Genomic DNA, 24,743 nt, shown 5'->3' with positions numbered 1-24,743 from the left:
AGGATGGGGAGCAGTATTTGGAGGAGTGAGGTCACAGGGTGAGAATCACTGTGGGAGATGAGACTTTGGGGTTGTCACGGAGGGGGGCATTTAGGAGGTAAGCATCACTGAGGGGATGAGTAAACAGAACTCAGTGAGAGGGACCGACAGTTGAGGGGGTGAAGTGAGGAACAAGGGAAAGGGGCTGAGGGGCGGCTGGGGAAGGGCATCAGTTGGGGGGTGGTTGATGAGGGGATGGGGTTCATCCTGGGGAGGGGGAGGATGGGCGAACGAGGCTCAGAGGGGGAAGGGCGGTGTTTGGGGGCTGGGATTCATGGGGGGAGGAGGCTCGTCCTGGGGTGTCGATATCCGGAGGTGAGAATCCCTGAAAGCAAGTGAGGGCGTGGGGCATTGGGGTTAGAACCGAGGGGGGAGGGGAATGGAGAGGCTGCTCCAACGAGCCTCGGCGGGGGAGGGGCGGCATTGGGGGTTAGAACCGAGGGGGGAGGGAGGAGGGAGGATGGAGGCGCCTCCTCTGGGATGGAGGCGGCGGGGGCCGCGACGGCACAGGGCGGAGCCGGCTCAGGCCGGCCCGGCCCGGCCCGGCTCGGCCCGGCCCAGCACAGCCGGGCCCGGCCCGACCCCGGGCGGTGACTCAGGCGGAGCGGAGCATCCCCTCCCAGCCGGGCCGCGGCAGGTGCCCGCTTCGTGAGCGGCCGGCGCCCGCGCCGCCTCGGCTCCCGTCGTTACCTGCTGATCTGGATGGCGGACGGGGACGCGGTTTCTTCGCCCGACATGGTGTCGCCGCTCCCGACGCGCTGCGGGGACTCGCCGGTTTCCGAGTGGCCCAGGGAGGAATGAATGAGGCCGGGCGGCGCCATGGAAGGGGCGGGAAGAAGGAGGGAGAACGCAGGGATGGGGCGGGGCGATGGCGCAGGGGGACCAATGAGAAGCTGGATTCGCGGTCAAGCTCCGCCCCCCCAGATCCAGTCCCCTCCCACCCCGCCGAGCCCGGCCGAGCCCGGGGGACCTCCGCCCTGCACTGAGCAGGCGCCGCCCTCCGAGGGCGGAGAGAGAGGAGGGGCCGGCGCGCCGGCGGGCGGCGGGTGTCCTCGCTGCCCTTGCTCCAGCCCGCGGCTCCCCGCCGCCTGCCTGAGGGAGGGTGAGCGCCTGGGGCGGTTGGGCGGAACCGCCGCTTCCAGAGCTTTCTGTGACGGTTGGCGCCGGTTTCAAGCCCCTCCGCACGAGGACGCGAGCCCACTCAGCCCCTCCTGGGCTGAACCCCACCAGACTGCACGGGGCTTTGCGGCCTGGGCGGCTTCCTCCCAACCAGGGCTGCGGCGTGGGCCGCAAATGTCGGTCATTCAATCAATAAGCATAAACATTTATCCGGCCCTTATGTGGGGCAGCCAGGTGGTGCAGTGGGAGGCTCCAGGCCTTCCCAAGTTCAAATCTGGCTGTGTGACCTTGGGCAAGTTGCTTAACCCTGTTGGCTTTTATTTTCCTCATCAAGAAAACCCCAAACGAGGTCACTAAAGACTGATCACCCACAAATCCCTTTCTATGCCCTAGGGGTTTGTGCTCAAGGCTGGGTATACTGATCACCCACAAATCCCTTACTATGCCCTAGGGGTTTGTGCTCAAGGCTGGGTATACAACGAAAGGCAAAAGACAATGCCTGTCCTCAAGGAGCTTACATTTGTAGACAATTGTCTATAAATATTTATAAACAAACTTTATACAGGGTAAACAATGTGAAACCCTCCCCAAACCATTTTAAACCCCCAAGACCTGAGAGAGGCCTAAAGTACAATGAGACACTTTGGCCCACTCTGCGCTTAACCTACCACAATGCTTTGCGGGCTCTGGCATAACAGACATGCTTTGCTTTGCTTTCTGAGCCAACCCAAAATGCCCCTTCTTGTGTCAGCAACTACAAGGCCAGATGAAGCCAGCCAAAGTGTTCTTCTGCCAAGGACAAGGCACCTTGACCCAGATGCCATCTTGAATAATGGGACTTTTCTTATCTCAGTATTTATTCTATAAACATGTTATGTTATAGTATGTCATATTAATGATAGAAGAAACACAGACGTCCTGGGTCTATGATTTCAATCTACACCTTGACATTCCTCTATCTTACTGTATTTACAGCCTATCCAATTAAATAACTTTCTCATACTACAGTCAACACATATGGAGACTATAATTTTGGCTGACAGAGGCATCCTGAACAAGGAAGGGAAGGAGGGGTGAGAGGGAATTACTCTGAAGATATAAAATCTCATTTGTCTATCCTGTCCTTGGGCTCATTTTAGGTTTACAATGAGCTCCCATGCATATCTCTATATGCATGGTCCACAGGCTTTGAGAGAAATAAACATACACATGCAGCCTAATTCTGTTTTTCTTTTTTAGAATGAACTCAGTAAATGGTTGACACCAGAATGTCCACATCATCTGGGCCTAGCAAAGATCTCAGGTTCTTGTTCATTTTATCTCAGCCCATTTTTTTTTAAAGAAAGAGATCGTTTATGTAAGAACCAGGACATTGCAGTAAATATTTGCATCTGGAACTTTCTGTTTTCTCTTCACCTAGTTTCCAGTTTGCCATTCCCATAGGAAAATATACAGGATGCCATCAAAGGGAATCTACTTTGCTTAATCGGAGTGGTTTTCATTGGAGCTATGGTTACAAGGCAGGGATTCTTGAATCTCCTTTTAAGGGGCTCCTGGACCCTCCCTGGCAATCTGGAGAAGCTTATGGGCCCCTCCTCAGAATCATGTTCTTAAATAAATGAAATACTGAAGGTGACTGAAGAAACTCCAGTTCTATTGAAACTCAGTTATCTAAATACAAAAACTAAATTCACAGACCCCAGCGTAAGAATTCCTGTTGAAGGAGTAGGGACAGGGAAACTACACCTAGGATTTCATTGACATAGAAAACACATAGAGAAGTGATTGCAATTTTTTTTCCCCAGGAAGTAAAGCGCTCTTATTTAAGAATCTGACTGTATGTAAGGGAAAACAAAACACAGAGAAAAGGAGACATTCAGCAGAAGGAGTTACTGGGAGGAGACCATGATGCTGGAAACACTCTCAAAGATGATGTTTTCTATAATATTCTTGGGCTCGATAGAGTGTCTTCCTGGCTGCAAATGAAGACCTGTCCTGCCTCACTGGGGCTCCAGCCACATTTGCTTATCCCTACTTTCATCTGGTTGTCCCAGAGACCTCCCATCATTCCAGCCAGCAGCCAACAGGCCACATATGTTGATATGTGATGTCCACAACATGGCAGATAAATTTCAGACCAAGTCTTCAAAGCCTGTGATGCCATTAAGGAGAAGGAGATCCATGTGCTTATCTAGGGCATGCCAGAAAGCTTGGAAATGGCAGCTGTCCAAAGTCTCCCAAGTGCAGGCCCTGCCTGTTCTTGATGAGTCTGGTCAATCATGCACGTGCACAGAGTGAAATCCACATTGGGGAGGTTGGGCCTTCAGCAGAATCTGAGCTCTCACTGTGGTCTGGAAGAAGACTAGGTTGAACTGGGATAGTTTGAGCATGGCCAAGTTGGCTTCCAGGTCGTAGGCATTCTCCTTGGCCTGGGTCTCCACGTAGCTGCCCCTTGCACCAATTCTTGTTGACCATGTCCCCCAGCATGAGAGGGCTAGGCAAGGAGCAGGAGCTTAATAAAGACTGTTCTGCTTGAGTGAGATTCTGCTTTGTAGGACTCTGCTTTTTTTATTTTAGTTTCTGTTCTAAATTCTATCCCTCTCCCCACACCATTGAGAAGGCAAGAAAAAGAGAATCCATTACAAGCATGTATTGTTGTTGTTCAGTTGTTAAGTCATGTCCAACTCTTTGTGACCTCACGGACCATAGAACACCAATGCTGTCCATGGGGTTTTCTTGGGAAAGATACCCAGAGTGGTTTGCCATTTCCTTTTCCAGTGGATAAAGGCAAACAGAAGTTAAGTGACAAGTCCAAGGTCACACAGCTAGTAAGTGTTTGAGGCCGGATTTGAACTCAGGTCTTCCTGACTCCAAGCCCCGCACTCTATTCCCTGAGCTATCTAGCTGCCTCCACAAATATGTATAGTCATGCAAAACAAATTCCCACATTAGTCATGGAGGGAGAGAGACAGAGACAGAGAGACAAAGAGACAGAGACAGAACATGCTTCAGTCTTCACTCTGAGTCCATCAGTTTTCTATCTGAAGATAAATAACATGTTCATCATTAGCCCTTTGAAACTGTGTTAGGTCATTGTGTTAATCAGTTATTAAGTCTTTTAAAGTTGATTATCTTTACAATATTGCTGTCACTGTATAAATTGTTCTCATGTTTCTGCTCACTTCACTTTACATCAGTTCATGTAAGTCTTCTCAAGTTTTACTGAAACTGTCCCTTTCATTATTTCTCAATTGTATTGTATTCTTCAATTGTATTATGTCTCCTTGGTATACCATAATTTGTTCAGCCTTTCCCCAGTTTCCAATTCTTTGCCACTACAAAAAAAAAAGAGCTTTCAGAAATATTTTTGTACGTATGGATCCTTTTCTTCTTTCTTTGATCTTTTTGGAGTAAAAACCAGGTAGTAATGTCTCTGTTTAAAGGACATATTAAGATTACTATTTTGGGGGGCATATTTCCAAATTGCTTTCCAGAATGGTTAGATTGCTTCACAGTTCTACCAACAGCGCCTTTATGTACCTGTTTTTCCAAAGCTTCTCCATCATTTGTCCTTTTACTTTTTTACATCTTAGCCAATGGGTATGAGATGGTATCTCAGTTGCATTAATTTGCATTTCTCTTATTAGTGATTTAGATCCTTTTTTATATGAATATTATAGCTTGGATTTCTTCCTCTGAAAACTACCTGTTCTTATGTTTGACATTTATCAACTGGGGAACGGCTCTTGTTTTTGTAAATTCCCTATGTATTTGGGAGATGAGATGTTTATCAGAAAAACTTGCAGCAAAGATTTTCTTCCCAACTTCTCACTTTTCCTCTCATTTTAGCTACATTGGTTATGCTTCTGCAAAAACTTTCCAATTTTATGCAATCAAAAAATATCCATTTTACCTTCTGTGAACCTCTCTAACTCTTCATTGACCACGAAGTCTTCCCCTATCCATAGATCTTAGAGGTAATTTCTTCCAGCTCCTCTAATTTGTTTATCTCTCCCTTTATATGGAAACCATGTACTCCTTTGGAGCTTTTCTAGGCAAACTGTGAGGTGCTGGTCTATATCTAGTTTCTGCTAGACCGTTTTCCAGTTTTCTCAACAGTTTTTGTGTTAAAAAATGAGTTCTTGCTCACTGGGATCTTTGGATTTATCAAATACTAGGTTGGTTGGGCTCTATTTCTCCTCAAATTACCTCCTATCTCTAAGTCTGTGTGAATATTGTATTTCTTTAGTAAAAGGAAAGGGTTGTTTCTTCTTTGGCTTGGTATGCCAGTGTTTAGTACAGTTGAGGTATTCAACAGATGTCTCAAGTTGAATTGAAAAATAATCATATATATATGTATATATGTGATATGTTTCAACCTTAGAAAGTGTGCCTATGCATAGGTGAGTTGAAGATGAAGGAGTGATATCTGGAAAATAAAATTAAGGTGTGAGAGAGGATTATACTGGAAGAAGGAGAAAGAGAGAAGAAGAACAGGGTAAATTATCTCACATGAAACAGACAACAAAAGGCTTTTACAATGGAGGGGAAAAGGGATGGTGAGAGGGAATGAGTCAATCTTATTCTCATAGGATTTGGCTTAAGAAGGGAATTGCATACACAATGGGGTATGGAAATCTGTCTTACCCGACGCAAAATAAGGAGGGAAGGGGACAAGATATCAGGGGGTTGATAGAGGGGAGGGCAGATTGGGGGAGGGGATAATCAAAAGCAAACACTTCTGAGGTGGGACAGGGTCAAAAGAGAGAACAGAATAAATGGGGGGTAGGATAGGATGAAGGGAAATATACTTAGTTTTTCACAACAGCACTACTGTGGAAGTGTTTTGCACGGCTACACGTCTATAACCTGTATCGAGATGCTTGCCTTTTCAATGAGGGTGGGTGGGGAGGGAGGAAGGGAGAAAATTTGTAACCCAACGTTTTAAAAACATATGTTAAAATTTTTTAAAATTTAAAAATTAAAAAAAAAAGAAAGTTTGCCTATGTATAGATTTGAATATGGATTCACAGATCCTTTGCAACAACTCCCAATAGGCTAAAAACCTCTCATTTTGCAGATGAAGAAACAAAGAGAAGTAATTGAAAGCAACGTATCCATTCATGGAAAAGCTAGGGGTAGAGTAATGACATGTAATCATATGGTTGCTTACCAGAAGCTGCAGAGGAAAGTAGTAAAGTCACATCTCGTTAAGGTCAAAGAGAGCCTGGGCTTAGACCTGGAAGACAACCCAGATATCCTCTAATCCAGGGAGTTTTAAGCTTCAATTTGTGTTCTGGACCCTTTGACGGGTCTAGTGGAACCCCTTTCCAGAATAATGTTTGTAAACTCATAAATCTGATGGGGGTTTTTTTTCACATTCATTACATACCATTATTTATTTGCCTGGAACAAAAACATGGCATCTTTTTGTTGTTGCTGTTTTGAATAATTTATTTTCTTTCCAATTACACGTAAAAATGGTTTTTAACATTCATTTTTTTAAAATCTTGCCCTACAGAAAAATAGAGGGGAAGAAGATAAGAGAAGGGGGGATGATAGAAGGGAGGGCAAATTGGGGGAGGAGGTAATCAGAAGCAAACACTTCTGAGGAGGGTCAGGGTCAAAAGGGAGAATAGAATAAATAGGGGGTGGAATAGGATGAAGGGAAATATAGTTAGTTTTTCACAACATAACCACTACGGATGGAAGTTTTTTGCATAACTACATATGTATAACCTGTATCCAGTTGCTTGCCATCTCAATGAGGGTGGGTGGGGAGAGAGGAAGGGAGAGAATTTGGAACCCAAAGCTTTAAAAATAAATGTTAAAAATTGTTTTTACATGCATCTGGGAAATAAGATATGCAGGTAGTGGGGTATAGAAATCTATCCTGCCCTACAGGAAAATAGAAGAGGAAGGGGATAAGAGAAGGGGGGAGGGTGATAGAAGGGAGAGCAGATTAGGGGAAGGAGTATTCAGAATCATGCCTGTCTTGGGGTGGGGGAGGGGCAAGATAGGGAGAAAATTTGGAACTCAAAATCTTGTGGAAATGAATGTTGAAAACTAAAAATAAATTAATTAATTTTAAAAATAAAAATAAATAAAAAATTTGAAAACTCATGTATTTTAATATGTAGGATTATCAAGGAAACCAAGGGAAAATAAAGATGTAGTTGTTTTCCTATCGCCTTTGAATTCTAAGGTATCCGTAGACCCCAGGTAAAGAATCCTTTGTATAATTTAACCTCTTCATTTTACAGCTTAATAAACTGAGGCCCAGAAAAGTAACATAGGTCAGGCAGGTAAAGGCAAAGGGTGACTAACCAATGTGAGCCTAGTCCCAAGCTTGAATAGCAAGCATACTCAGCTTGATTCAAATGCAACAGAGACTTCAAAGCAGGCATGGGTTATGAATGTTTCCAATGTGCTTACCTTTTTAAAAACTTTGAATAATATTTTTTCCAATTACATGTAAAAACTATTTTTAACATTTATTTTTTTTTTAAATTTTTGGTTCCAAATTCTCTCCCTCCCTGAGGTGGCAAACAATTTGATATAGGTTATATTTGTGCAATCATGCAAAACATATTTCCATATGAGCTGTACCTTTTTTTGATTGGCTGCTGAGCCAGAATTGAGTATGCATCCCAAGAATGCCCATGAGGCAACTCAGTCTCTTTCCTAACTGACTGCTTTAGAGTGGGGTGATAGTAACAGCTGTAAGCCTCCCCGTGGGAAGCAAATAAAGGTCATCTAATCCTCCAGCCCACGGTGATGTGGAGCCATGAGCAGCATGGCCCTATTTTGCTTTGTCTGTCTTGTATCTGTTCTTTGCTGTCTTGGGTGATGTAATTCTGGAGATGGAGCAGACTAAGTAGAGACCCTGTGAATTTCAAAAGGTTGGGAGAAGACCAGCCCATCAATGCAATCAGCAAAGTGGAAAGAGTCATGGAATACACTCTGAATTCCAAGTGGGAAATTCATCAAACTGGGCTCTCCTTTGTCAGGCCCCATCACAAAGCAACGTAAAATCACAGAATATTTCAGCCAGGAAGGACTTTAGAGATCACTTAATTCAAGCCTCTTATTTCATAGATGAGAAAGGTGGAGCTTCAGTGAAGATAGTCAAATACAGGTCCTCCAATTCCAGATCGTTGGATTTGCAGCACAGGGTTTCCTGTCACTGGAGTTCTTCCAATGGAAACTGACCACTTGTTAGGGCATCTTGGAAGGGTTTTCTGCTCAAATTGAACTAGATGACCTCTGAATTCCCTTCTGACTTTGAGCAGTTTATATCTACCAAACTATAAAAGTTATGTCATCATCTGTAATACCTGAACACAAAGTCAACTGCACCAAAATCTCTGGGGTTCTCCATAGTTGTAAAATTCTTGCACTAAAGCTTTTCTTTCTAGAGAGATATAATTTTTAAAAGACTACAGCTCTTCAAGCAACCACCAAGCATATTCAATTTCACTTACTGCCAACCAACACATCTCACTTAATATGATACCCCATCATTACCCTCAGCTTCTTTTCAAAGAACCAATGGGACCTGTGACCCAGGAGATGCAAATAGCTTTTTCTTAGAAACTAAATTCAGTAAGTATGTTGTGGCCCAAAATTCTTAAGCTTAAAACTACACTAAGCTTTTTGGGACAACCTGTATTTATTGAGTACATACTATGTAGGCAATATGGAGCTCCAAACTTTTGAAATTGTGCACCCCATCATTTAAAAAACTTTTATGGATGGATCTCAATGTGTGTTTGCCTGAATCTTTGAGACCATAAGCAAATGACTTAACCTCTCAGTTCCATAGACAATCCCCTAAGACCATAAACTGCAAAGAAGATGGCAACCTGTATTTAAAGGAAATTTGCTTACCTGAGAGTTCCCAATATCAGTTAAATCACAGTTGCAGTCCCTAACCTGATCTCAATACCTGTTCTTTGGCCGAACATATTATGTACATTGTGAAGCATTCACAAGAAATAGAAATTTAAAAAGAGTGAGATGAGTGAAATTAATATTTAAATGATTGTATTTTATTTATTGATGGTGCAAAAGCCACTCTTTGCTCTCTAAAATTAGAATATTTTAAGTGAGAGTAATATTTTAAGTGATTGAATATGTTTCATTATTTTTTAAAATCTTAGCTTAATATATTTTGTTAGAGAACTCCAAAGGTCTGATTCTAAGTTCATTTTAATTTTGATGAGCAGTTTGAATAGCTATAATAGCGGGAAAGGATGTTTCAGAAAGGTTTGTCCATCCAAATGAAAGAACTGCATTGATGTTTATACTTCCTAAATCATGAGACTCATTTGTCAATTCTATCCACCATTTATGCAAAGTTTTTTGTTGACATTCAACTGATAAATTCCATCTTCTCTGATGTCAACTGTTATTTTTACAAACTAATCAGAAATTCCTGTCCTTTTATATTTGAAACATAGGTTCAAACCCACTAAAACTCTTTTTGGAAAAAATGTTAATAGGTTAGAAAATTCTGTTTCTAATTTTTTAGGTGTGCAGTTTTTTATATGCATCATTTTTAGCAACAAAGCACATCAGGATTTCTTTCTGGTTGTTTGTAATATTTTTCTTTGACCTGTAAGCTTTTGATTTTGGCTATGATGTTCCTGGGAGTTTTGGATTTTTTTTGGAGTTTTCATTTTAGGGTTTCTTTCAGGAGGTGACCAGTGAATTATTTCTATTTTACTTTGCCCTCTATTTCTAAGAGATCAGAGCAGTTTTCTTTTAAGATTTCTTGAAATAGGATGTTTAGACTCTTTTTAGGACCTGGCTTTTAGGTAGTCCAAAGATTCTTAATTTTTTCCTCTTCATTCTGTTTTCTAGGTCAGTTACTTTTGCTTTGAGATACCTTACATTTTGTTTTATTTGTCAGTCTTTCGATTTTGTTTTATTATTTTTCGTCATTTCAAGAAGTTATTGCCTTCTATTTGGTCTACTACAATGTAGTGAGAAATGGAAGGTCTCACACTTAGGGAAAGACCCCAAGTGTAAAAAGACCATGTGGGCAGGGGCTGTCCTTGGGTGGCTGGAAGGAAGGCAAAAGAAACATTTTTAGCTTCTTCTCCCCTAATCCTTCTCCAAGAGAGACTTTCATTCCTGCCAGGAGAGAAAGCTGGAGGATGGGGCCAGAAGCCATTCTGCTTTCCTCAGAGAGAAGGGTAGTGGGCTAGGATTAGATCTATCTGCTCCCTTAAATATTATTAGTCTAGGGGACGGGATTGGGTTCACTCTAATTTCTGATTGTTTTGTCATTTCTAGGGGCAAGGAGGACCCTAAGCTGTATATCCAATGCTTGACCCTTTTCCCACCAAATATCAGTTTTACAATGAACACATATAGCAAATAGCAGAGAAACCCATTTATCCGAATCAGAGCAAAATGGAAATCATAAAAGGTATACATAGGAGAATATGTACCAGACAATACAGAGTGAAGGAGTACTCCCACTAGGGGTAAGATAATTCAGCTCAACCAAGAAAGTTCTGGATCTCACCTATGAGGAAACTCCCCATTGTTTCTAATGTAGCAAACTGGGTACAAGGACGTTATGGGGACTGCTGACTCCTCTCATATCCTCCCAAACTCTATTTCTTCAGCAATCTGAAGTGGGATTGGCTTCTTCCATCTTCCCTCTAGAAGCTAGAAGCCAGAAGTGGCTAAAATGACTCAAAGCTCAAAGCAGATTTGAAGCTTGAGGAATTCCCAAGGGGCCTCTTCCCACCCTGAAGAGTCCCAAAGGGAACTGAAGCTTGGAGAGTCCAAAAGAAACTAGTGGATACGAGTGTTCTCTTGCCTCTCACCAACTCTGACCCACTACTCTTGGTCACACAGGGCACAGCCTTCATCTCTACCAGTGAGGAGAGAATCTCATACCAATGGATGTTGGGACAGGATTTACACTAATTTTTAAGGAGTTTGTTGCTTGGGCAAGGTTTTATGCCTCTTACGCCAAGCTGTTGATTCCTTTTCCAGTTCTTTCTTCCATAGCTCTAATTTCTTCTCCAACTTTTTTCTCTAATGCTCTCATTTTATTTATAACATTTTTACTCTTTTTAAAAAATTCTTGTTTCATCTCCTCCAGGAATGCTAGTTGATTTTGTACCCAAGCCGTGTTTTTCATTGAGGCTTTGCTTATAGATGTTTTAGAGTCATTCTCTTCTGCATCTATGTCCTAAATTGCCCCATCACCATGATAGCTGTTTATGGTGGGGCTCTTTTTTGTTTGCTTATTTGTCCAGCCTACTTTCTGACTTCAGGCTTAATGTTAGGTCTGGGCTCTGTTTATTACTGAAGGGAAATGTCTGGGCTGGGCCTATTACTGCTTTCTTGGGATATAGAGTGCTATGTTATTCCACAGTCTCGGGGCAGCTGAGGACCTGAAGCTTTTAGTGCTCCAAAAGTGGCCTGATTCAGGGCAACGTTTGATTACTGTCCTTCCTGGTCTTAGCTTTTGCAAGCTCTTAACCTAGACTTGGGTCTAAGCAATAGTAGAATGATGCTTGGTCAGCTCCTATCAGCCAGCTGAAAGCCCCTACTGGTTCAGTGAAAGAACTTTGAGCTTCCTTTTGGTCTAGGACTCCTGTCCTTGTTATCCCTCTGCAGGCTTCAGAGTAGGCTAGAAGCTGGAACTATAACCTGCTCTGCTGGGGTAGGGGTGGGGAATAGTTTTGAGCCACATGGCTGAACATGTTCCTCTCTCAGTACATAGCCCAAGGCCTGTGACTGTTCCTTATCCCAGAATATCTCACAATCTAACCTGGATCTGTGACCTAAAACTGGCACTTAGGTGCCAGTGGGAAGCAAAGCTGTGGTTTGGCATCTGTTCTCATAAGCTACATAGGGTTGTGGTGCCATAGTGTGGGTCTTGCACCTTATCTTGCTCTGGTACACAGCTGACCTTAGCACACTGGAGTGCTCCAAGTACACTCTTTGGTGGACCCGATCACCAGTGTCTCACAGACCCTATGGCCTGGACTGAAAAATTACTCTCTGTAACCTGTGGTATTTCCCCATCTGGATTCAATCTAGTGTATTTTCCAGATCTGCTTAGAGGCTTTCCATGGCAGGAGCTCCCTGTACTTCTTCCCACTACTTCTCTATTCTTGACTTCACCCCTGCATTTCGAATAATCTCGATAATTTCCAATTTTTTTGCCAAATTCTTAATAAACCTAATTACATTGTCATTATTTTTACCTTATGATCTCAGTGATAATGAGCTCACGCTAAGAATAGAAGTATCAGAACAGCCATTTTCTTGTCACTAACTCATGCTCAAATTATTAGTATCTTCTTCAGTTCTCCTCTAGGTTAGTCCCTCAACTCTAAGTCACGTCGGAAGGTTGAACCTACAGAGGGGGTTTCAGTTCCCTCAAGTTCTAGGGGTGGCCCTGTGCACGACTACTCCTAACACTGTAACTTGTGAGCCCCCACCAGTGTGCTTCCCAGGAACAATCGTCTGGTAGACTCAACTAGCCTTTATAACTGACATTTAGTCAAATGGCATAGAAAAAGCAGCAGTTACAAAGCAATATTCCCCAGAATCTGAGGTGTACTCTCCCACAAATACACAGAGTATATGGGGAGGGGGGAGTATGCACAAATGTAAATACAATGGCAGTGAAACACATATGTAGGGGACATGAGTGGCCAAGGCAGCTGACAGCTCAGGAGCTTCAGGGCTTCTTTGTCCTTTCTTCAGAAAGTCCTCATAGAGTTACCATAGGGTGTGGTATCAGCGACAGATAAGAGGCCACTCCACTTCTGGGCTGAGTTGGCCCCCCACAGAGCACACGGCATTTCGATTGGAGGAGCAGCTGAGTTTAACTGGTTCTTCGCAGGGATCTTTACTGAAGGAAGCGGTGAATCACGGCAGTATCTCTGCCAAGAAAACCCCAGATGGGGCCACGAAAAGGCGGGCGCAACTGAAATGACCAACAATAGCAGAAGTGCTCAGGTCTGATGGTTTTCACCTCCCAGACCAATGGGGAAGAGGTTGCCTTTCCTACTCTAAACTTCCAAGTTTAGAGCTGGATTTCCCGGTGAGGGCACTCATCCTAGCATCCTTGCCTGGGCTACTTCCCCAATTCCTGTTGGTCTATGTAAATGGGTAGGAGGCAAGAAAGGAAAAGAGGCAACCTCATTTGCAATTGAGTAACTCATTTCTGAGATTTCCATATAAGGTATAGAATGCTCCACATGTGCCTGAAAGGCATCGCCCTTATATTTTCTGGTCTCTGTCTTGGCCTCTCATTTCCTTCTCTTAGCTGAAATCTAAATAGGGCACACACCCTTACACTATAATCTGAGGTTTCTTTGCAGGAATCTCTTTAAACCACTTGTCTGTTTTAGGTTAGTTAAAACTAGATAATATAATCCACAAATCCAATTAACATATATTGCAATACATCACAATATGCTGAAATTGAATGAAGAATTGAGGGGACCACTGTCAACCCTTCTGCACCATGAACTCCCATTCTTCTCTCAGGACACCTAGAGATACATATGACACATGTGTGGGACAGAGACCACTTAAAAATAAAAACGGAGACTTAGATACCTTGAAAGTAGAAGGCAGTTCATTGCTTTCTCATGAGAAAGGCTACCGCTCCTAGTTGCCATTGCCAGCCAGGAGAGTACAAGTTGGTTACAGAAAGGAAGCCTTATTTTATACCCTAACGCGAGCTCCTCCTCCCCAACCCTCTTCCCCTTATCCCACTGGCTGGGCTTTCAGGGGGCACAATCTATTCTTGGTTACACAAGTTTGCCCAGAGACAAGAAAAGGCGGGAAGTTTTGCAAGGACAAGAAGTTCAGGTTGGGGGTAGGACTATTCTTTTTTGCTACATGCTTAAAAACAGGGTCTAAGCTCAGGAGCGTTTTCAAAACAATACAAGAACTATTAACAAGAACTATTGACCCTTTGAGGAGGCTTCACTTCTGAGAGATCATCTCTCACACACATGACCTTCCGACATGAACCAAATGATGGTGCAGTGTCGTTCTGTATATTTTACATTAGTAGAACTACATTTCTTTTTTTAGATAAAATAAATAGAAGTTCTAATTTTTTTTTCCTGTGTCATCTTGTGTACCCCCTGGATTGCAAGCACCCAACTTTAGAGACCACTGCTGTAGGGTATAGAAATAGAAGGAGATGAGACTTCTGCCCTTAAGATATTCCATCCTATTGGGACACAAAACATATGTGCATGAAGCAGATAAGGGTACAAGTCAACATGTGATTACATGCCAAAAGAGTCTGAAACAAAGTGAAAGACTTTGGAACAAGGGGAGAGTTTAAGGGAGGTAGTTCCAGGAAGTGGAGGGTTCAATCAACCCCTCCCCCCCAAAAAAAACTTACTTGGAGATGAGGGGCAGTTGGGTGGTTCAGTGGATGGAGTGCCAAAGCTGGAATCAGGAAGATTCCTCTTCATGAGTTCAAATCCATGCTGAGATACTTACTAGCTGTGTGACCCTGGGCAAGTCACTGTGTCCTGTTTGCCTCAGTTTTGTCATCTGTAAAATGAGATGGGAAAGGAAATGGCAAATCACTGCAGTATCCTTGCCAAGAAAACCCCAAATGGGGTCAAAAAAGAGTCAGACACAACTGAAACGACTGAACAACACTTGGGGAAGAATTCTACCTTTAACAAGAACTCTGGGAAACTGGGAAAATAGTTGGGCAGAAATTCGACTGAGGTAAGGGGGGTGGGGGTGAGGGGAACATATTCCATTGTGTCAGGTCTCCTGCCTTGGGAAAAAGAGAAACACCATTCCGCCAAACACCAAACTCCTCCCTGCCAGAGAAGAGGAGAAAAGCTGCACCTGCCACATCTCCAACGCAGTCTCCAGTCTTGGGGAAAGAGGAGTCACACTATCCCTTCAGTTCCTACCACTTGTCCCCTGGCCTGAATTGCCTAGGGCTCTGGAAGGATTCTACCCTGAGGCCAAATCCCTGGGGATGATGAAAACCCGCCTGAACTCACTCCTCAGAGATTAACAAACTGCCCAACACTCCCCGTGCCAGTGACTTTGAACCACTGAATGTCATCATTCTCACCTTGCTCATCTCCCACTTCTGATCCCTTATTCCCATTCCCCTCAACACTCTCCTCCCCACGTCCCAATCTAAGGCTAACCACCTTTCCACCATGTTCTCTGGAATGCCTGCCCCAGAGGCAGCAAACTTCCTTTCATCTTAAATCTCTTTCTTTCCCACTCCTTCCATCATTTGTCTCTTACTGAGACCTGGCTCCCTCCTGATGATGTGGCTGCCCTGGCCTCCCTTTCCAACACTGACCAGACTTTCACTCATTCTAGCCATCCCACCCCTGCACCCCTCACTAATTGAGGTGGAAGAGTTAGAATACTCCTGTTTGCTTTTTCCATGTCCAAATTATCTCTCTACCACCATCACTTACTTACTTACTATCACATCACTTACTTATTTACTTCTTCTTTGAAGTTCACTCAATCCATATCTACCGTACAATCCAATCCTAATAGCTATTTTTTTTAAGGCAATTGGGGTTAAGTGACTTGCCCAGGATCACACAGCTAGTAAGTGTCAAGTGTTTGGTCTGAGGCTGGATTTGAACTCAGGTCCTCCTGACTTCAGGGCCAGTGCTCTATGCACTGCGCCTAGCTGTCCCTCTAATAGCTATTTTGACTGACCTCCAAACCATTCCCCTTTTTTCCCTAGTGAATGAAGTGCCTGACTCACAGTCTTTTCCTCCTCAACTCTTGGTGTCCTACTAGCGAACTTCAACACACACACTGCTGCCCTCTCAAACATCCTGACTTCCCGGTTCCTCAATCTGATGAGCTCACATAATCCATTTCTCCACACCCCCTCATGTACCTGCAAAGGTTGTCATTTTTCAATCACCCACAAATTTCCACATCTATGAACTCTGAAATTCCTTTATATGATCAACATATATATATATATATATATATATATATATTTTTTTTTTATGTATTTTATCTAAAAAAGATATTACCATTCCACCTCTGCCTCTGCTTTCCCTTACTAAACCCTGCTTTTCCACTACCCTGTGACCTCTAATCCCTTAAACTCTTAGTTATTTCCCAGGCCATCACCCCTGTACTAGCTATATTTTCCTCCTTCTCCATCTTGACCCCTTGGGGATTCAGTTCAATTCTATACTATCTTCTTCTCATGAGTCTCTTACCCCCTCGTCATATCAAGGATCCTACCCTGCAAAGCCTCAGCCTTGGGTACTTCTCAGCCTCTGCTGCCTTCTTTCCTACCAACATGTTGCTGAGTGAAACAGAAGAAAACCGTGAAACTATGTTGACTGTGTGCACTACAAATTTATGCTACGTAACCTCAATTGGGCACTCACTGCTGTAAGGTAATCCTTTTGCACTTCCTTAATTAACAACTCACCATCCCCCCCACCACAGCAGCTCTTGCAAACATTTTTATACCTCCTCAAGCCTCCCACGGCTCCCCTTCTCCCACCCTTTTGGATGAGAAGCATGCTTCATATTTGATTGAAAAAATTGGTCATTCACCCCTTGTCCTCATCTTACATAATCCAGGTGTCTTCTGCCACTAGGTTTTCCTTCACCTGCTTCATATAATGAGATGGCCCTTGCCAAGGCCAACCTCTCTGCACAAACAAGTTAACCTTTCTATCCCTTCTTCTATCATTTCCACTCTCTCACTTGTAGTCAATATCTCCCTATTTACTGGCTGCTTCCCTACTGCCTACAAACATGCCTATGTCTTACCCACCCTCAGAAAAACCTCCCTTGATCTATTTATCATCACTAGCTATCCTCCCATATCTCTTTCCTTTTGTGGTGAAACTCCTTGAAAAGGCTGTCTACAATAAATGTTTCCACTTCCTTTCCTTTCACTCTCTTCTTAACTCTCTACAGTCTGACTTCCAACTTCATCATTCAAGTAAAACTGATCTAACCAGAGTTACTAACAATCTAAAATTGCAAATTGATTTTACTTCCACTTTTGTAAAATAATTTCATTTTTCCAATTATATGTAAAAATAGTTTTTGACATTCATTTTTATAAGATTTTTCTCCCTCTTCCCCCTCCCCAAGATATTAAGCAAAAATATAGATTATAAATGTACAATCATGTTAAACATATTTCCACATTAGTCATGTTGTGAAAGAAGAATCAGAACAAAAAAGAAAAAACCACGAGAAAGAAAAAAAGTGAAAATAGTATGATTTGATCTGTATTCAGACTCCATAGTTCTTTCTCTGGGTGTGGATAGCATTTTCCATCATGAGCCCTTTGGAATTGTCTTGGATCATTGTATTGATAAGAAAAGCTAAGTCATTCACAGTTGATCATCACACAATGTTGGTGTTACTGTGTACAATATTCTCCTGGTTCTGCTCACTTCACTCAGCATCACTTCATGTAAGTCTTTCCAGGTTTTTCTGAAGTCTGCCTGCTCATCATTTCTTATAGCACAATAGTATTCCATTACATTCATATATCACAACTTGTTCAGCCATTCCCCAATTGATGGGCATCCCCTCAATTTCCAATTCTTTGTCATCACAAAAAGAGCTGCTATAAATATTTTTGTACATGTAGGTCCTTTTCCCTTTTTTATGATCTCATTGGTATACAGACCTAGAAATGATATTGCTGGGTAAAAGGGTGTGCACAGTTTGATTGCACCTTGGGCATGATTTTGCTTCTATCTTTAAGACATAGTCAAACTGGAATAGGTTTAATACTCTCCCACACCCAGTGAGTCTAAACTCCTTACTCTTATCACTTCACCCTTCACCTGTATTCTGGAAAAACCTGCTTAAAGGCCAAGTTTTTGTCTTGTAATTACCTCTACCTTTTATTCAGTTGCATGGGGTATTCAGGGAGGTGTATACTTGGGGTGTATGGTTGTTCAGGGAGAGTTAACAACTTTTGTGTGAGGGCTTACCAAGCCCTTTTCAGAGCTGCTCATCCACTTTCGGTGGGTCTACCTTTCACCCAACTCTCACCTGGATTTCAAGAAGCTATACCATATGCAATGGCCACACCCCAATAAAGACATCTTGGCAGACCAGCTAAACCAGGTGAGGGTAACCAACAGGCCTCAAACCCATTGGTGAATTAGGGAGGTGTCTACCCCAAGCATGTGAAGATTTCTCCTGGTGTAATGGGCAAACGAGAACAATTTGCTCCAATGGCCATATAGGTGGCTAAAGTAGGCACTGTGGAGCACTTAGAGGTTGGTCAGGCACTGAAGATGCCAAGGTCATCCACTGCATTCTGAGCCATCTACAGTCATCTTGACATTTATCTTCCCATTCTCATTTTTTAGATTATATCTCAATACTGCTTTTCTATGAGGGCTACTCCATTTCTTCTAAGGAATCCTTGCCCACAGTAATATGTATATAATGATTACCTAAATTAAATTCACTCATTCCCATCCATTTAAGTTCACTGACACCCAAGATGTCATCTCCTGTTTGACTACATCCAGCTTACCTTGATTTATGAATCTTACGTTCCAGGTTCCTCTGCAAAAATACTTGTCTACTGACTGACAAATTTATAAGCTCAAGAGCTATTTCCAGTGGTATGCTGGAGCCAGCTCCCACTGACTAGTAGGAGACAATTGTGAAACAAGCATTGATACACCAAAAATTGGGAAATTCTACAAATCAGGGCTTGACTTTTTGCAGTGTTGATTGTCTAGGTTTAAGAAAGTGGGCAGAGGAAATGTTAATTATACAGATTAAACTTCAAAGTGTTTCAAGCTTACTTTTTTCCCATAGATGATTGCTAAACATGTTCCAGCATACCACTGCCCATTCTGCAATGGGTAAATGGTCAGTATATGAACAAACAATTTTCAAAAGAATTGTAAACACATGACTGATACAGAACTATGTTTTGTATGATTTCATATGTACAGTGGGTACTATATTGCTTGCATTCTCGATGGGTAGGGGAGGGGTGGCAGAAAGGGAGAGAATTTGGAACTCAAAAAACGTTAAAAAAAAAAAAAGCAAAAAAAGATTGCAAACCATTAGTAATCATATGAAATCTTGCTTCAAATCACTAATAAATAAAGCAAATGCAACTTGGATCAACTCAAGTTTCCCCTTAAAGTTAGACAACTGTCAAAAATGACAAAAACAGGAATCATCAATGTTGGAAGGGCTGAGGAAAGACAGACTTATTGACACTGTTAATGGAGCTATGAACTGATGCAAATGTTCTGGAAAACTATTTGGAATTATACTTTTTAAAAAAGTGAATAAAATGCCTATTTTTTTTTGTTTTTGGCTAGACAATGGGGTTAAGTGACTTGCCCGGGGTCACACAGCTAGTAAGTGTTATGTGTCTGAGGCTGCATTTGAACTCAGGTCCTCCTGAATGCAGAGTTGGTGCTCTATCCACTGCACCACCTAGCTGCCCCTGTCCATATCTTTTGAACAAGAGATCCCACTGGTAGGCATTTAGCCCTGAGAAGTCAATGATAAAAGAAGAGTTCTTATATACATCAAAATATTTATAGCGTCTATTTTTTTGTAGTGGAAGCAAAGAACTGGAAATAAAGTAAATGCAGACCAATCACAAAATAGCTAAACAAATTGTAGTACCTGGATATAATACTATTGTCCCTTAAGAAGCAATAAATATGAAGAATTCAGAGAGAAGCATAGGGAGACTTATATGAACTGATGCAGAATGAAATAAAGCAGAACAAGGAAAACAACATTTTACAATGACTCCAAGAAAATAAGCTAGAAGAAAAAAATCAAAACAAAATACTGTGTAATTATAATTGCTAAGCTTGACCATGGAGAAGAGTTGATAAAAGGCACACCCTCCCCTTCATTGCAGAGGGGCATGAAGTATGCAGAACATTGCATATGGGGTGGGGGGGGGAGAAGAATCAATATGTTAATTTTACTAAACTACTTTTGGTCCTCTTTTTAAATTTGTTATGAAAGATGACTTTCTGGGGAAGGATTGGTAGGGGGTGTATTCAGAAATAAATGTTATAAAAGTAAAAAAAATTTAAAGGTTCCATTCTGATGTAAGCTTGGGTTTATAATGGGAAGCTCCACAAAACAGCCTAGATTGAGAACTCATGTAGTTTGCTAAGAGAAGGGCTTTCATGAATACTTCAAAGATCTGGGACTGGGGAAGGTCAGTGGTGGGGAAGGTATTGCCTCCACAGATGTAGATGACAGTCCCCCAAACCCCTAGTAGATAGTGTCACGAGTTGCGGGGGATAGCAAGGGCTTTCATGAATACTTCAAAGATCTGGGACTGGGGAAGGTCAGTGGTGGGGAAGGTATTGCCTCGACAGATGTAGATGACAGTCCCCCAAACCCCTAGCAGATAGTGTCACGAGTTGCGGGGGATAGCAAACAAAAAGCGATTTGTCACCTTTGTGACAAATATCCACCTTTGTGACAATGAGCCTCCCCAAACCTAGTGAGGCTGGGTCCCAAACAGCAGCCCACCTTCCCAACACAAGCCAGAGCTTGTGTTCCTCTGGTAAGAAATCAGAATAACGTCTCTGCCCCAAAGAGATGAGGCTCTGAGTAGGATGTCGGCATAGGAAGAGAAAGGCTGTGCAAGGGTAAGCAACCTGTGGCCTCAAGGCCACATGTGCCTTCTAGGTCAAGTGCGGCCCTTTGGCTGAATCCAAACTTCACTGGACAAATCCCTTTAATAAAAGGACTTGTTCTGTAAAACTTGGACTCAGTCAAAAGGTTGCACCCAAGGACCTAGAAGGCCACACGTGGCCTCGAGGCCGCAGGTTCCCCACCTCTGGGCTGTTGTATGGAAATTCCAGGAACTCCCACCTGACAGCTGGTGGGGTTAGGGAGGGTTTCTTTCTCAGACTTGCCTGCTGAGGAGAGACTACAGAGTTCTTCTTCCTTATGGAGCTGCAGTTTGATGACTTACTCCTTTACTTTTTTTCCAATCTGATTGGAGGGGCAGCTAGGTCAGTGGATAGAGTACCAGCCCTGGAGTCAGGAGGAGCTGAGTTCAAATATGACCTCAGACACATAACACTTACTAGCTGTGTGACTCTGGACAAGTCGCTTAACTCCAATTGCCTCACAAAAAAAAAAAAACAATATATACAAATCTGATTGGAGAAGCAGAGGAACCTGGGGTACATAGATTTCAGGGGAGTCTATGAACTTGAATGGTGGAAAAATTGCATCTTTAATTTCCTTGATAATCCTGTGGACCAAAGGTGTCCATTGTCTTCATCAAACTGCCAAATTGGTCTGAGACTGGTAGATCTTCAGTCCTAGAAAGACAAACTGAGGCCCTCCTTTTAATAAACAACCAAAGTAAGGTCTAGATGGGGGAAAAAAAGCTACTGATAGCTAAGAGTTCCCTTCTGAGCCTTTTCACCCCTAAACTAGACAAAAGAGGAACATAACAGCCTAGAAAGTGTTATCACTCAGAACTGTACTTCCCAGTGAGTTAGAAAGGAGGATTCTAATAAAAGTTCAGATATAAGATTAGGGTTACTTCATCTGTAAGACAATGAACAAAAATGACAAGAGGTTTCTAATTTAATTCAACATTTATTAAGTGCCTACTGTATGTGCAGCATTGAGCTAGTTACTGGAAGAGATATTGTCAGTCAATCAGTCATCAATTATCAAGCACTTACCCTGTGCCAGGCATTGGGCCAAGCACTGGGAATACAAAGAAAGGCCAAAAAAAAGACATGATCTCTGCCCTTAAGGAATTTACCACCTAAGTCAGTGTTTCCATCTTATTCGAGTGGGAAGACCACTTTCCAGAGCCACAGAATCACAGACATGGAGAGTTAGAAGGGAGGTCATTAGGCATCTAGTCCAACCCATGCAATGAAGCACTCTCCACTATGAAGTTCCCAACAAGTAACTCTCTGGCCTCTGCTTATAAGCCTCCCAGGAGGGAAAAGCCATGTCTCTGGGCACTTATTTAGATCTGTCTTTATTTTTGTGAAAAGTGTTTTGTAATCGTGTTCATATAGTCCCTGAGTTTGTCTTGGCAGGCAGACTCCCAAGTGTTTTATATTGCCTGCAGCTATTTTTTTTTTAAATTTATCTTTCTATCTCTTGCTGCTGGGTTTTGTTGGTAGTATATAGAAATGCTGATGATTCATATGGATTTATTTTATATCATGCAACTTTACTGAAACTATTATTTCTTTCAACTAATTCTAGTGGATTTTCTAGGGTTCTATAAATACATTATCATATCATCAGCAAAGAATGATAGTTTAATTTCTTCATTGCCTATTTTCATTTCTTCAATTTCTTTTACTTATTAGCTAGCATTTCTAGTACAGTGTTGATGATCAGTAACATTCTTGCTTCACTCCTGATACTACTGGGAAAGTTCCAAGTTTATCTCCATTACTGATAAAGTATGCTCTTTGTTTTAGATAGCTCCTACTTATCATTTTAAGAAAGGTTCAGTTTATTCTTTGATTTCTAGCATTTTTAATAGGAATGAGTGTTGTATTTTGTCAAAGGCTTTTTCTGCATCTATTGATATAATCATATGGGTTTTGTTGTTTTTGTTATTGATAACATTGAACTAGTGCTTACATTCCTGGTATAAATCCTACCTGTTCATTGTATATGATCTTTGTGATATGTTGCTGTAATCTCCTATTTTAAATTTTTGCATTGATATTCATTAAGGAAATTGGTCTATGGTTTTCTTTCTCTGTTTTTGGTCTCCCTGGTTTAGGTATAAAACCATACTTGTGTCATAAAAGGAATTTGGTAAGATTTCTTCTTTACCTATTTTTTTTTCAAATATTTATGTAGTATTGGAATTAACTGTTCCTTGAAAGTTTGGTAGAATTCACTTGCAAATCCATCTGGTCCTGGGGATTTTGTCTTAGGAAACTCATGTATAGCTTGTTCGATTTCTTCTTCTAAGATAGGATTATTTAAGCATTCGATTTCTTCTCTTAATCTAGGCAGTTTATATTTTTGCAAATATTTATCCATTTCCCTTAAATGATCAGTTCTACTGGCATATAATTGGGCAAAATGACTACTAATAATTGCTTTAATTTCATCTTCATTGGTGGTGCTTTTCATTTTTGATAATAGTAATTTGGTTCTCTTCCTTTTTTAAATAAAATTAACCAATGGTTTATCTATTTTATTGTTGTTTTTTTTTAAATAAAACCAGCTCCTACTTTTATTTATTAGTTCAATGGGGGTTTTTTATTTTTAATATTTACTTGTCTCTCCTTTGATTGTCAAGATTTCCATTTTGGTGTTTAATTGGGGATTTTAATTTATTCTTTTTCCAGTTTTTTAGTTGCATGTCCAATTTATTCATCTTGTCTTTCTTTCCTTTTTTGATGTACACACTTAGAGATATAAATTTTCCTCTAAGTATTGTTTTGGCTGCATCCCACAAATTCTGGAATATTGTCTCATAATTCTATTTAGTGAAATTATTGATTATTTCTATGATTTGTTCTTTAACCAACTCATTCTTTAGAATTAGATTATTTAATTTCCAATTAATTTTTAATCTATACTTCCATTGTCCTTTATCAAATGTCATCTTTATTGCATTATGGTCTAAAAGAAGTGCATTTAATATTTCTGCCTTTGTGCATTTGGTTGTGAGTTTTTTATGCCTTAATACATGGTCAGCTTTGCGGAAAGTACCATGTACAGCTGAGAAAAAGGTATATTCCTTTTTATTTCCATTCAGTTTCTCCAGAGGCCTAATCATGTCTAATTTTTCTAAGATTCTATTAATTTCTTTGACTTCTTTTTTTAATTTTATGGTTAGATTTATCTAGCTCTGAGAGAGGAAGGTTGAGGTCTCCTACTAGTATAGTTTTACTGTCTATCTCCTGCTGTAATTCATTAAACTTTTCCTTTAAGAATTTGGATGCTATGCAACTGGGAAATAAGATACACAGGAAATGGGGTATAGAAATCTATCCTGCCCTACAGGAAAACTGAAGGGGAAGGGGATAAGAGAAGGGAAGGAGAGATAGAAGGGAGGGTGGATTAGGGAAAGGAGTATTCAGAATGCATGCCATCTTGGAGTGGGGGGAGGGATGAGATGGGGAGAAAATTTGGAACTCAAAATTTTGTGGAAGTGAATGTTGAAAACTAAAAATAAATTAATTAATTTTTCGAAATAAAAAAAAGACAAAAAAAAGAATTTGGATGTTATACCATTTGGCACATATGTGTTTAGTATTGATATTACTTTGTTGTCTGTGGTTCTCTTTAGCAACATATTGTTTCCCTGTTTATCTCTTTGGTTGTTGTTCAGCCATCTCAGTTACGTCTGACTCTTCATGACCCCATTTATTGTTTTCTTGGCAAAGATACTAGAGTGGTTTACCATTTCCTTCTCCAGCCCATTTTACAGATGAGGAAATGGGCAAATAGGGTTAAGCAACTTGCCCAGGGTCAAATAGCTAGTAAGTGTCTGAGGCTAGATTTTGAACTCAAATCTTCCTAATTCTAGGCCCTGCGCTCTATCCACTATGCTATGTAGTTGC

The 24,743-nt window shown here is 41.5% G+C and overlaps 1 protein-coding gene and 1 pseudogene across 3 annotated transcripts in view; both read right to left on the bottom strand.

The window, feature by feature from the left end:
• The window catches only part of ACOT7 (acyl-CoA thioesterase 7), a 169,046-nt gene extending 168,083 nt beyond the window's left edge, over window positions 1-963 (bottom strand). Inside the window, exon 1 of one of the 3 annotated variants that reach the window (XM_078145728.1) lies at window positions 730-963. In XM_078145728.1, coding sequence (XP_078001854.1) covers window positions 730-860 — 131 coding nt within the window. In that variant the 5' untranslated portion in view covers window positions 861-963. The remainder of the gene's footprint in view (window positions 1-729) is intronic. The other 2 variants (XM_020975056.2, XM_020975063.2) reach the window with 2 other exon arrangements.
• Window positions 964-2,777: 1,814 nt separating this feature from the next.
• On the bottom strand, window positions 2,778-3,676 carry LOC110197725 (eukaryotic translation initiation factor 3 subunit K pseudogene; annotated as a pseudogene).
• Window positions 3,677-24,743: the final 21,067 nt, after the last annotated feature.

The sequence above is a fragment of the Phascolarctos cinereus genome, unplaced genomic scaffold, assembly GCF_003287225.1.
Source record: "Phascolarctos cinereus isolate Bilbo 61053 unplaced genomic scaffold, phaCin_HiC Scaffold_726;HRSCAF=1367, whole genome shotgun sequence".
Lineage (NCBI taxonomy): Eukaryota > Metazoa > Chordata > Mammalia > Diprotodontia > Phascolarctidae > Phascolarctos > Phascolarctos cinereus.
Note: the sequence above shows the minus strand (reverse complement) of the source record. Positions and strands in the feature narration are given on the sequence as shown.